General features: G+C 43.6%; 1 protein-coding gene across 1 annotated transcript in view; it reads right to left on the bottom strand.

Moving 5' to 3' along the window:
- Positions 1-14,270, bottom strand: part of Plxnc1 (plexin C1) — a 138,054-nt gene that overhangs the window by 101,355 nt on the left and 22,429 nt on the right. Inside the window, exons 3-4 of the mRNA XM_004844955.4 lie at positions 6,948-7,082; positions 3,173-3,273 (exon numbers count right to left, since the gene is read on the bottom strand). Of these exons, the coding sequence (XP_004845012.1) occupies positions 3,173-3,273; positions 6,948-7,082 (236 nt within the window). The remainder of the gene's footprint in view (positions 1-3,172; positions 3,274-6,947; positions 7,083-14,270) is intronic.

Here is a 14,270-nt window from a genome sequence, read left to right as displayed (position 1 = left end):
CTAAGATGGGAAGCCAGCAGCAGCCATGAAGCTGTGGAGGGACATGAACTGTTTCGGTTTTCAAACTATTGCTCTTCCTGGAGAGGACGGGGCAGGGGTGAGTGAGCAAAAGGAGACTGGGGGGAACCAGAAGCAGGATTTCACAGAGGCTGGAATTCTCAGCTGGTCACCAGGAACAGCCAGATTCCTCAGATTCTCCTCTGATTGCTAATTTCACCTGGATCTTAGGAGAAGCAGCTCTGCCCCGAGGACATGGCTTCCCCAGCCCTTCTGAAGAGCTGGCTGCTTTCTCCCTCGGCATAGCTGTCCCACTGTGGTATCACTGCCTCTCCTGGTGGATCTTCTCTTTCCAACCACATGCCAGTTTTGAAGCTCGTGCGAGCTCCTACAGACCAAGACTGCCTCCAGCCACTTCCCTTCATTTTTTTGACTATTAGCCCTTCACTCTTTCCAGCACTCATTCTGGGTGATCACAGTTTCTACACAGATGACTGATTCCTTGACTATCCTGGCCACTACCTCAGTTCCTTGACCCTTCTCTCCCAATGATCTTGTCTCCCTCCCTGCTTCAGAGACACAGTCATCCTCTAGATTTTATCATCCCTAATAGCCCACTGCTCCCCGACTTCAACTGTCACCCAACCCTTTCCAGTTCTCCAACCGCAGCCTGTGATCCTACCACCTTTTCACACCCCCTCCCCCGCTTGCTTCCCTTTTAATGCCCAGGTGTCCTCAATTACACTTATCAACACCCACATCAACACTATCATCCACCCCTTCCATGCACCCTCAGGTTCCCAGCCTCTCCTGATGCACTCACCCCAACTCTGGCTTCCCTGAACTCTCCACTGCTCTATGACTGTGCCACCAGAGCTGAAGCGGCTTGAAAAAAGCAAAACCACGCTACTTGCTCTACTCTAAAGGCAAGTCCACCAACCTCAAATGGGCCCTAAAGTTGCCTGGCAACCATGCTATATTTTCCTACTCGATTCTCTGCCCCACCTCCTATTTCTCTCTTGCCCTCTCTTCTCTCCAGTGCCTCCTCCCAGCTCTCACTGATCTGAAGTCGGTGAAGGTGATGGAAACAATAAGAAAAGACACTGCAGTCACTTTCTCACCTAACCTGCACCAGGCGCAGATTTCCCCCCTCCCCTATCAGGAGGCTGAGCCGTCCAGCCTCCTATTTGTGGCTGGCCCATTAGGTCATCTGGTGAAAGATAACAGGCCACACTCTCTCCTGCAACATCATCTGATCCCTCTCTACTGGAATTCTGCCAACAGCACTAAAATACATGATTATTTTGTGCATCTTCTAAAACTCAAACTCTTTGAACTCCACTTTCTCCTTCGGCACCTGCTCCATTTCTTTCTGCTGCTTTTCTCACTTGCTCACTGCTTTTCTCCTTGCTCACTGTCTCCCTCACTTCCCATTGTCTTCTGCAGCTTTAGCACTGACCTCTGTCCCAGTCACCAATCGTCACCTGCTGAGTCCAATGGATCAGTTGTCCTTTTGACCTCTCCGAAGTAGCTGGCACAATGGGTCGCCCCCTCCTCGTTTCCCTTGGCTTGCAGGAGACCCATGCCCTCAGTTTTTCCCGCTTCCCCTTAGGCTGATCCCTCCTTATGTCTTTTTCTGCTGCCCTTCCTTCTCCCTGATCCCTAAACATTGCAGTTCCTCAATGCTCAGCTTTCAAACTTCCCAATCTATATTCCCTCCCTGGGCTGACCCCAAGGCTGTGTAAGTGCCATCTAAATACAACTAACTCTGAAACCGTCATCATCAGATTGGATGTCTCCCATCCCCATACAGACCTGAGATTAAGCAGCCAGCCACTAGCTGTATGTAGCCATTTAATCACGCCCATCATAACCACCATCACTGAATCAACTCCTGCATGCAGCTGGACAGATACAGACAGAGAAGCTGCACACATCTACAAGATTATGGCAAGACTGCTGAGTGGGTGTGCAGTGATAAGACACTGGCCACGATCAGTCAATTTCTAAAACTCTAGTCTTGGGCAAGCGACAAGAAGAAAAGATTCCTACCCAATTACAATTATTTATGAGAATTTTCCCGGGCTTGCTTCTTTTGTCTGCCAGTGACTCTGACAGAAACAGCCTGGTAAGGAGGTGCAGCAAAAAGCAAAGACCACCATTGCCTTGCGGAAGCTTGGATTGTGACTTCCTCCATGGACTCCTAATTAATTTCATCCCCCTATTTCTAGTTTGTTTCCTGAACCTTTCGCTTCTATTATATGCCCCTCTCTCCCTTCATTTCTCCTGGCTTCCTCCTATATAAGCTGCCCAGCTCTCTTCCTGGTCCTATTTTCTTTGTCCCACTACCCCCCCCCCATTCAGCCTTTAGCATCTCTCTACCTGCTCCCCTGTTTCATATCCTTCTTCGCCCTTAAAAACTGAAAGCACCAAACTGACAGACACTGTTATGTGGGGTTTTTTTTCCCTCCCTTTCCTGCCTGAGCTGCAACTAAGGCTCTCTCCTCCTTGCTTCTATAGCAAGAACCCGAGTACTGGGTTGCCATGGCAACAGCAAATCCAAGCAGGCTGGTCCCAGCTACGCTAAGAGCTGCCATGGGGAGGAAGCCGCTCCAAGTCACCCCTGAGCCTAGATGGGTCGTGTACACCATAATTCAAGACCAGGCTGGGCAGATTCCACCCGGAGACCGAGACTGTACATCAGGCCCATGGCTGTACGGCACATGAGCATATAGCGCCATCAATAATAAGGCTTCCAGCGAGCGAACAGAATACACGACATGATGAGGAATCATTTGAAAATTTTCAAACATTCCCTATTCTTTTATCTGCTCCGAGGGAGAACCTTTTGCCTTTCTCTCGAGTCTTGGGAAACTCTGTAGAAAGTAAAAGCCAATCTGCCTGCTCTGGCCTCTCCCGTTTGATGTCCCACACCCGCTCCCATCGGGCCCCCAGATGGGGTGACCTGCGTGGCCCAGGTCAAATAAGTCAGCAATGCTGACCCAGCTGGAAACACCTTCGGGAATGAACTAGGGTTACAGCACAACACTGCAGTCCTCCCCTCCACCCTCTTTCCCAGTTCACCAGAATGGATCTTTAAAGTAGGGCAACAAGTGTTCTGCTGCATGACACTTTCTCAAAAATATGAGTTGGTGAGAAAGAATTCAGGAAATACCTTTGTAGCAAGTGGCACCAACCACAGTGGGGGTCTGCCGCTGTTAGGCACTCTGAACAGGATTTATGTTTACTGCAGTTCGCAACACGAATTCTCCTCACCTAAAAATAAAGACGACAGTGGTTCAGATGGAATTATAAGCAACACCAGAGAAAATGATGCCACCTTATCTGATGAAGGGCCACAGGGACTATATTTATCAATGTGAACTCTAAATGTCTCCACAATGGCATCAGGCGGCAGGTATCAAGTTCTAGGATAGGAAGCAGTTGTGTGACAATCGCCTGGTGAGCTTTTGAGAGCTGGCCCTTCCTCTTTGCAGGTTCTTCACCCACCAAGTCAAGCAGATCAAAAGTATTTGAATAAAGTCGAATCGGTGCCTATTCAGTACATTTTTTCCTTGTCATTATTCCCCAAACAATATGGTGTGACTACAATTTACATAGCATGGAGATTGTGTTAGGCATTATCTGTAATCTAAAGATTTAAAGTATACAGGAAGATGTGCACAGTTTATACGCAAACTTAGGGGCTTCAGCATCCATGGATTTGGATATCCTGGGGCTTCCTGGTTGCAATCCACAGGGTTCCTGAGGGATGACTGTATTCCCAGACTCCCCTGCCACTGAGTTGCACCCAAGTGTGGGGCGAGGCCCAGGAATCTGCATTGTTAAGAGCTCTCTTCAGTGAGCCTGGCCTGCGGTTGGGTTTCTAGTCTGTGAATGATGTACTCCACAGGGATCATGGAAGCAGGTCACTCGGTTTTCACACAGTGACAGTCAGTGGCACTTTGGAAGTGAGCATTTGGGGATAACAAATGGCCCTGCCCAGGATGGGGGTCAACAGGTGCTGGCAGTGGGTGTAGAAATGAGGCCAGGATCAGCCCCCTCAGCCATCGGGGAAGAACCACCACCCCAGCTCCTGCCTTGCTTGCTCCCACTGGAGGTGAAAGTAGAAGAAACAGGGAAAGTATTTAAGTCACCTCCTTATCCCTCCTTCGCCCCTCCAGTGGTAAAGAAGCAGCAGCCTACAGTGTGGCCAAGCTGGCAAAGGAGGACCTGAGTTTTGCTTGTCACCTTTTCAGAAGGAAAATCACACAGCGAGTAGTGAGGAAAGTCATGGAACCCATTATGCCAGGAGGCTGTACCTGCTCGAGGGTATAAGAGACTCCTTAAGAAGGTGAGGGAAATGGAGAGTTCTACAAGGGTTTGTGAGGAAAATGGAACATCCTGAGGAGGATCCTTCCCTTCCAGGTTGGCTTCGTGGAGGATAACTGTGCCCTTCCATTTCTCAGCCCTCAATGCCTCTGACAGGCGCAGCCGGCAGACCAGGAGTCTGAGCCAGAATTAACCAGGATGTGGATATTTATTCCCTTGTAGTTCACAAACATCTTTCTAATTCTGAGGGATTTTAATAAGCATCATGTAATCTCTCTAGCCTTGTTTCCTCGTCTGTAAAATGGCGATGGTACAAATGACTGCATGAGGTTATTACCAACATCGTCTGACACACACTAAATAATGTGTGTCATAAATATTGGCTATTGCTTTTATGTGAGGAAAGGGTTCTGGGTCTAATGAGTGTGAAATCTTAGACTGAAAAAGTTAAATAGGTTTTCTTAGCATGAGCTTGGAAGAGCTTCTGAATATGTCAAACCCCTCAGAGGGGTACAGTCAGTAACAACTGATCCTAGGATCACTTTGCTCACAACATTTAGTAGACTATGAGTCCCCAGAACACTCTTTGAAAGCAGCTACTCGATGCACTGAAACACACAAATACAGCTTTATGTAAAAAAGAAGACATAAATATTACATTGGGCCAGCTCTCTAGTTTGGTAACACACCATAGTGACTATTCCACATGGATGCATATACCTCCATATGATTATGTTTAATGGGCACACGTTATACTATTTCATGGATTTCCTATGGCTTTTTAGTTTGGCTGTTGCTATTTCCCAAGAGGGTAGAAAAGGGACCCTCCTTAGGTTTTGCCTCTCTAGGGGTTATATTTGTTCAACAAGAGTCAACTAATAGGCTTCCAGCAGTAATCCCAAATAATGCACATGGGGAAGAACAATTTTGATGCCCCATTCAAAACTCTACCCAAGACTTCAGGCTTTGAATGACTACAGGCTAGAATTCTTTACCTTCCAGAAACTGAAGACCTGTCAGTCACTGGTGGCATTCACAGTGGTTTGTAGCCTAGAGTCCTGGAATCTTGGGTTCTATTACTATGCATGAGGGTAGTAATGGGTATTTATGAGCTATTTTGCAATATTTCAAACAGCTAAACGGAAAAACACAATCAGATTAAGCCAAACTTTCAGTGTCTTTGCTTTGAGGGTTGGAATTTTATCAGCTTTGCGTGGTTGCACAATCAGTACTCTGGCTGCAGTTTTGAGATGTCCTGGATAAATAAAGCCTGGGAGTAGGAATGGTTACTTAATATACACAGTTTGTTGAATAGACAAAATCTTTCAAAAATGAGATCCCTTGGGAAGAAACATAATAAAAAATGATTGAATGGGGAAACAAGCACTGCTTGGTGAAGAACTGATTTACAAAACTGTGGGAGGTACACGTGTGGTCATCTCAATGTGGTCCCTTTGACCTAATTGACTTTTCAACATGCAAAGGGCAATACAGCATTTTTCAGAACACCGAAAACCACCACATGCTGACACACCTGCTCTGTGGCTCCAAGAGCACATGTCCATCGTTTGTTGTCATCGCTGTTCTTAGAATGGTGGAAAGGAAAAAGTGAAAAATAGGATGGCCTAGGAGCATCTGCTATATATATCCATTACATGATTTCTCTAAGTCTCAATTATCTTCTTTGCACTTTTATGTAACCAAATGGTCATAAGTCAAAGGCACCAAGCCAGAATGTATTCTTTAGTTTTCACAAATCTGGGACTTGACCTCATTTAGGCTTTAGGATCAGGACAACACCTGGGCCCTAGCTCTCACGAAAACTAATGCATACATTATATGTATAACCTTGAGCTAATTATTTATCCTCTCTCCACGTCTTAGATTCTTCAAATATAAAACAAGGATAACTTTGTCTCATTAAATTATTAACACATTTCGTGAGCTTTCTTTGGTTTGATTTGTGTGTGTACACACAACACTATGCATCTAGAGAGACAACACAAAGAATGAGTAACATGCAGTCGGTAGGGACTCAATAAAAATTAGAGTCCTTTCCCCTTCCCTAGGTGAAAGCACTTTGTAAAGATGAAGAAAATTTAAAAGGTATTACTGTTATTTCAGTACACAAAAGAGAGCAAACAAACAAACAACCACATTAAAACAGCCAGATAAATTAAGAGAAGGAGGCTGAGTGCCATATATTTCTTGGTTCATGAATGTGTATGAGAAGTGGCCCGATAATAACCCCTAATTCCAAAGCCAGTCCCATTGGGTATATTCATAAGTGCATCTAGCCATTCAGTGCCCACACAATAAATGTGTAAATTCAGTTACCTTGCTGATTATGCGCCCATCTGCAAGCACACCCTCCTCTGAAAAACTTGGCACTGGAAATACAGCCAATAATAAAATTGTCTAAATAGGTAATATCTCTTGCTTACTGACAGTCAGTAAGGATTTTAATTCCATGCCCATGAACCACTGTGGGTCTTCCCAAAGCCTGCAGCAGAGTTCAAACTTGGTAGTTCAAAGTAAAAGCTTTGCCACTAGATAATGATATCAATTAAATAATTTTTATTCATAAGTCAGAAGCAATAACTAGTATTTCTACCCACCTCTTTCCCAGCTGTGAGATAGATGTAGCTCTTCTTCCTAGGGTCAGGAACAAGTTTGTAGAAAACAGGTGTTTCTTCTTTAATTTCATAGATAACCTCTGGACAATTTGAAGTCAAATTCTCACCAAGAATAACCTATATTTTTTTCAGAAAGAGAAATACAATTTTTATTAAGTATTTTGAACAGCATGGTGGCAAAACGTGTCGCTTAATCACATCCTGCTTATTTACTACACATCCCTAGTGCCCTGGGTAAGGCACTATATTCCGTAATCACCCTCTCATATCTTGGTCCACAAGACTGGGAATAAAATGCACAGTACATCTGCTTTTGCAGGGGAAAAAGTCACCAAACACCAGCAAAAAGCCATTCTTCAATGCTGGGTCAGTCTTCTCCTAGGTGGAAGGTTGTTGTCCACAATGTCTGACCACAATTGGCCCTCTCAGAAGCCACAAGTGACACCTTCATTAGTACTGTGCTGAGAGTGACCTTGAGGCAGTAGCTCTCAACATATATCTGCATGAGTTACTCTGGGTTTCCTATATGAGTTGACATAGTCATGCATCTTAAAGTAGCCCAGACGACTTAACAGGTACGGACAAGTAGGTGTGTATTCACATATAAAATATGAGCAGATATGATGACTCACGTGTCCAGTGGCTTTCAAGTTGGACACTTGAGTATCACTCATCTTGAGTCAACACCATCTACTGGACAAGCACTGGCTAGCAGCGGGCGCTGTTCTGGGTGTTTGGGAAACGGCAGTGAATGAAACAGGACAGAGGGAGGGATCCTGGCCTCACAGAACTTACATTTGTGAGCATTTGTGTTGCTCATATGTTTATGCAGGGGAGTAGTGGCCGGCACTTAACAAAAGAGTGAATTATAAAATACATTAGGTGATAAGTGATACAGGTCAAAATAAAGGGGGAGGAGATGGAGAACACATGCTCAGTGTTGGCCGTATTGAGAAGGTGACAAATATTTAGAAACTTGCAGCAGGTAAAAATAGCGAGCCATTTACATACCTGGATGCAACGTGTTCTTGAAAGAGGACCTGCCAGTGCCAAAGCCCTAAAATGGGACGAGGCCAGGGAGGCTCAGAAGGAAGGAGGTGGAGAGGTGAGGGCAGTGAGGTAGGAAGAGAGACAGATGTAGGGCATTAAACAGGGGAGTGACCTGGTGAGAAGGCGGGGTCTAAATCCAGGTCTGAAGACCAGCTGCAAGATGATTACCATAACCCTGGGGACATATAACGGTGGCATGGGTTTGAGTTTGCACTTTTAGATAGCTATGCTACCTTGAAATAGTAATTTACTTAACTCCCCCTGGGCCTGGATTTCTTCATCTCTAAAATGGGGCTAATAATGCCTTCCTTATCAATAGATTCTGTAAGAATCACTTAAGAGTTATGGAAATGTTTACTGCATAGCACTCAACAGGTAACAACCCATGAGTAGACTGCAAGCTCCTTTGGAGTAGGGACCATGCCTTAATTATCTCTGTACTCATTCCTTCAGCTAATACAAGACTTTGAATAGTGAAGGTGTCAAGATTTTGTCAGTTTGAACACACCCAGATATATTATCGTGCTCACGTTTCTTCCCCTGTGGACACACGGCTTGAAAAGAGAAACATTGGCACCTGGGACTCTTTCCTGACCAGCTACACTATCATGCATCTACTAATGGATAATATGCCCACGCCTCCATATCCTGATGGCAAGTGGGTATTTGCTGTTTTATCACTGGCACAAGGCTACAGTGTTTATCTCCCTGCACTCACCCTCTGCTGGCACCTGGTCCTGAGTCTGGCTTTGCCCTGGGATCAGTGACTTTGTTCCATCACTCACCCGAGTCAAGCCCAGGTAGATTCAGTGCAACTAATCCCATGACTGCTCACCAAATTCAGTAGCAGCTCTGCAAAACTCAATGCCTCTAACCAAATAGATTAAATATGACTTTTGTAAAAATCCTTCTTTTAAACAGAAGCAGCTAGTTCCCAAAGGAGCAGAGAAAGGTCTTTGGCTCATTTTAAAATGACTTTATAGCTGCACTATCCAATACAGTGGCCACTAACCATGTATGGCTGCTTCTGTTAAAAATTCGCACCACAGGTAATGGGGAAAAAATAAGAACCAAGATACATCATGTACAGGTACAAGCACCCAATGATAAATGTAAACGAATTGTATACCTAAAATGTACCAATAAAAGAATTTAAGCAAAAAAAAATTCACACCAGCCAGCTATCAAAGCTCACTAGGCCCCCATGGCTAGTGGCTACCACATTGCAGGGTGCAGATACAGAACAATTCTATAAGCACAGAAGGTTCTTCTGGACAGTGCTATCTTTCAGAAAACTGTGAGTGCAGGGAGCCCAGAGGCAGGCACTGCAGTGGGCTTGCCAGGACTTGCATCTCTAATTCATAAGCTCTATTACTCATCTTGGATTCAAACTGCTGATCTGCTTTTGGAAAGCAGTTGTTTTTTAAAACTTATTCCTAAATGTTTTTATTAATGCATGTTTGCAATGCATAATGAATATATTCACCATGGGGAGTTGGTACCTATACATATTGCATCTTGGGTCTTTTTTACTCCCCTTTCCGCGCCCCCATCTCCAGATCCCTCTGCCATCTGCAAAAGTCCACCTCCCTGTTTCCTATCATCCACCTTTTATTTTGCTCTGTATTTATACTTTGAGTTTGTGATATTTAAACTCCTGTGTCTGATTTATTTCACTTATCATTATGGTCTCAAGGTGCACCCATTTTGGAATGTGGTTGTTGAGAAGAAGAAAAACAGGAAGCCGGTTTTTAAAAACATTGCCGGAAATATTCCCAAGTGTGGCACCAGAGAAGAAAAGCTGTTGCCTTGCTCCTTTTCAGGAATTCATCACGTTAAAAGCATCACTTGGTGTTACCATCTATGCCATATTCTTGGTATTAAAGTTGAACTGAATCTAACCAAGTCTTTAGCTAGTAATTTACTTAATCTATCCCTTAGCATTAAGATGCAGGAGTTGAGGAACAAGCTGAATGACACCATATGGAAGCAAAAAGCCAAATCCACAATGCAAAATATTCTGTAGGACAAAGCACCTATTTTTCAGTAAATAAATGGCAGGGAATAAAGTAAGGGAGGAAACTGCTATAGTTAACAGAAATGGAACAACCAAATGTAGTTTAGACACCAATTTGTACAAAATAATTTTAAGTATGTTTTTGAGTCAATCAGAAATGTAGTTATATAAACTAGATAATAGATAATCCTAAGGAATTACTAGTAATTCTGTTAATTGTGACAATGGCATTAGGATTACAGTTACTTGAGCAAATGACCATTTTTAGAGATGCATAATGAAATATGTTGGGATGAAACCAAGACATAATGTAGAAAATACCACTAGCCATCCATTTTCAGTAAATTAAAAGCTGCACTGTAGTTATTATTGGGGGCTCATGTTATTTACTCTTGTGGTATGGCTGATGCAGAAGGGGTGGTTGGAAATTTCTAGTTTGATGCAACATTGATTCACTTACTTGAAATCTTGGAGATGAGGCATGAGCATTCTAAAACTCTGAATTAGGGCAGGAAAGCCTTTCTCTCTTGCACTTTTAAAAAAGTCACCAAGGTGTGTAGGTAAACCCTGTGTGCCAGGGTTTGCTAGTCAGTTTCCAGAGCAAATTACTTAGCATGGCCTGAATGGCAGCAGGTCCTGCTACCTACAGATGCTGGCTATATACAGCCCTGTTGCATTCCATGGTGTAGGCAGACCCCTGTGAAGGCAATCAGGCATTACCTATCAAAGTGATAAGGCACATGTCCTGGCCCTGAAGCTCCTATATACGTGAAGTGACATGTAATTACTGCAGCATCTTGTGTTATAAGCAAAAAATTGAAACAACCTAAATGTCCAAATTATAATATAAGCAATAGAATACTATTTAGCCATAAAAAGAATTAGCTCTTTATATGTCATTATATTTCACATTATATTGTGCACATATAGTTTATATATATAAATATGTAACAAATACATGTTTAGTGTATGTTTAATAAAAGAGAATATTTCCTCCCTTTTGCTTGTAGACTCTCTGAAAAACACCCATGAATCTGCTACCACTGATTATCCCAAAGTCAAGAATGTGTGACTTTCATTGTATACTTTCTTGGTTCTTTTGAGCTTGGGACAAATTCAATGTATTTTCTTAAAAAATAAAGACAAAAGTTTAAATTTAAACATGTTTGGAGCTGAGTGGATCAAATTGTTTCTGGTTTTGCTAAGTTATTCAAAGAATAACCAGAGGACAAGCGGAAGTTCTCCTTTTCATCCCAAAGGTTCCGAATGTGCTATGCCAAGGGCTGGGGAGACCTCTGTAGTCTCATCTCTCTCACAGGACTACAGGACATGTTTCTAAGCCCAGGCACCAGTGGATCTTTTGGATGTTCTAACTTTAAAACTACTGAGCACAACCACACAGAGAAGAAAGCCAGCAAGGCTGCAGCAAGGGAAGCAATCCTTCCTTAGCCAGGTTTAGCTGGCTGGCCTCAGAAAAAGAATATGATCAGTGAAGTGAAGTGGTGCAGGAAGAACCATGAGTCACAGAACCCAAAATGGGTTGAATTTTGCATAAGAGAAACTTCGTCCAATTCACACACTCCTTGGGCATGATGTGGATTTTTATTTATTGCTTCCAGCATAGGACCTTAATATAGATCTATTCTCATGTTACTCTGAGCCTCCTCCATGTGCATGCTTACATGATCCTTCATCCTCCAAATGCCACCTCCTCTGAGAAGCTTTCCCTGGTCACCTCTCTACTGTGTCCCTCTGTCACTTTCTACTCATCATGCCATATTCTTAGCACTCATCACTGTCTGAAAAGGCTTTAACACTGGATAATTAATCAACTTGTCATCTGTCTTTTTCTTTCCCCCCACCACCTCCCAGAAGACTGAGGGGCCTGGTCTGTTTTGTTCACCTTTGTTCCCTCAGTACCCAGAACACTGCCTGGGACAACAAAAAGGTGCCCAACAAACATTTATTAAATGAAAAGCTACTCTATGAGCCTTCAGGATTTTATAAGGCTCTTCACATTCTTCCAGCTAAAGCTTGTGCAGAAAACAAATTTTCCCCGATGGAGAATCTCAGTTCACGTCAACATATTGTTTCTGTTGACATCTTCCTGAAGCCTCATGGTAGGCTATTAACTAGCCTTGGGATTTCTGTTGCATACAAAAACCTCCTGAGTCTGTTACGGAAATTAACTGAATGACTTCCGCACCGCACAGGCCGGGTGCAGATAGCTCTACACCACCCATGAGAAGGAAACCACAGTGAGGAAGATAAAGGGGGACAAATTAAACAAAAGACTATTTCTTTTTTTCCCCATAAACAGAGAAATGTTGGGAAGAAGACTTAAATTACGCATGCCCATACACACAGGCACACGCAGAGGAAAAAGTCAAGTAATTATCTAATAGCGTTAATGTGCCTTGCTAGTCAGAAGTAATAAAGATGACAGAGAAAAATTGAGGCAAATTTCTCTTTCATTTCCAATCTACTTTTTTTCAGAGTAAGTAATAGAGAAGCAGACGGTCTGATACACAAGTTCTAGCCTTGTGGGTCACATGGGAGTAACCATTCCAAACTGGGGAGCCCCTGTAAACTGTCAAACTGGAATGAAGGGGTGGGGTGGGGTTGTGAAATAAGCTTCTTTTGTGACATTCTAGGCAGCCAACCATGAAGCCCATTTCCAAGTTCTGACTCTTCCGGAAGATTTTGCTTTTTGTCCATTCCCTCCCCTCAGTCAGCCCCACCACCCCCATTTCCAGCTCCAGGTCCCGTCCTGGGTTCCCTGAGGCCTCTTTTTTGTTTCCTTATTTTTACATTCTGTGGGAGTACAAATATAGATTGTGGTATAAAATATTTTATTTTTGTATTTTCTCTTATGTTCACCTGAAAACTTTAACAACGCTAGGGCTGGGGATTTAGCTCAGTGGTTCCACTGCCTGCCTGGCAAGCACAAGGTCCTGAGTTCGATCCCCGGTACCAAAAAAAAAAAAAAAAAAGATGAAAAGTTTAACAACGAAGACTCCTCAGGTATTTTGTAATTTGGCTTTGGGTTGAATTCAGGAAGAACTTTCTGGAACTAGTTTAATTTCACTCCATCGTTTGGGAAAATGAAATCCATTTGGGAAAGTAGAATTTTGAGGGCCCACATAGGTAATCAGTCCTGACTCAGAGCATGTGCGAAGTCACCTTCTGCTGGAGGTGGGCACAAGGCCATGATAAAGCCTCCTGTTCCCTGACCCTTACTTTATTGACAAGGGTGCTGGGGAAACACTAGCTGGGGCTATTTGAAAAACCAACTTGAGCCCAGATAGAAATCTTACCTTTCCTCAAAGGGAGCCCACCGGGGATAAGCGGGGGCCCCAAAGGGGCCCCAGAGGCTCCCATGAGCCGTGTGCAGGCCGAGAGAAGGGGACCCTGAAGGCTGTTGCCAAATAGGAACAAACAAGAAGCATAGAAGCCATGGTTCCTTATCAGGAAACCTCAATACTTGCATCCTGGGGTCAGCTCAGATACTATGATATCAGATAAAAACATTCAAAACCAAATCCAGGAACTCTCCCAAGCTCTTAAAACTACATCTTAACTGTTAATGCAGCTTAGTTGGGGGATACAAGGCTGGGCTCTAGGGATGGACTGCTTCACTTCACATCACCTAGAGCAAACCAGGAAATCTCCCTAAGCCTCAGGTTTTTTCATTGATGAAGTGGGGATGGTCATAGTTCTGACTTCTAAGGAAGAAGCAAGTTAACCCCTACAGACGCTGGTTCTATGCCTGGCACACAGAGTTCAGAAATGTGAGCTATTACTATTCTTCTCCAACCACCTCTTATCTTTTATGCTTACAAGAAAAGTTAATGGGCATGCATAAAGTTACAAATTTCAAATGTAAGGGATATCCCTTATTACTTATTTTACCACCCAGGAAAGCTCAAACTATTCCACTCTACCCTTGAGATAAGGACAATACTGTGTATGTAACAGAGTCAGCTCAAAGGAATCCAAACTGGAAGGCTGTGCCACAACCTGGAGAAAGACACATGCTGATTGTAAACGGCGTATAAAGTGCGACACGTGTAGTGCGGACTCCCACAAGCAGAGTTCAGAGTGGCAATACTTTTCAGCTGACCTCAGCAGAGACACTGACAACTGAAAAAATTACTGCATGTAACCATGTCTGGAAAGGAAGTAAAACGGGGAAATAACCAGGGTGGTGGGGGAACGATAGACATAATTTGTTTCAT

The sequence above is a fragment of the Heterocephalus glaber genome, unplaced genomic scaffold (genome assembly GCF_053883595.1).
Source record: "Heterocephalus glaber isolate CG9 unplaced genomic scaffold, H.glaber_assembly_v1.0 deba00001572, whole genome shotgun sequence".
Taxonomy (NCBI): Eukaryota; Metazoa; Chordata; class Mammalia; order Rodentia; family Bathyergidae; genus Heterocephalus; species Heterocephalus glaber.
Note: the sequence above shows the minus strand (reverse complement) of the source record. Positions and strands in the feature narration are given on the sequence as shown.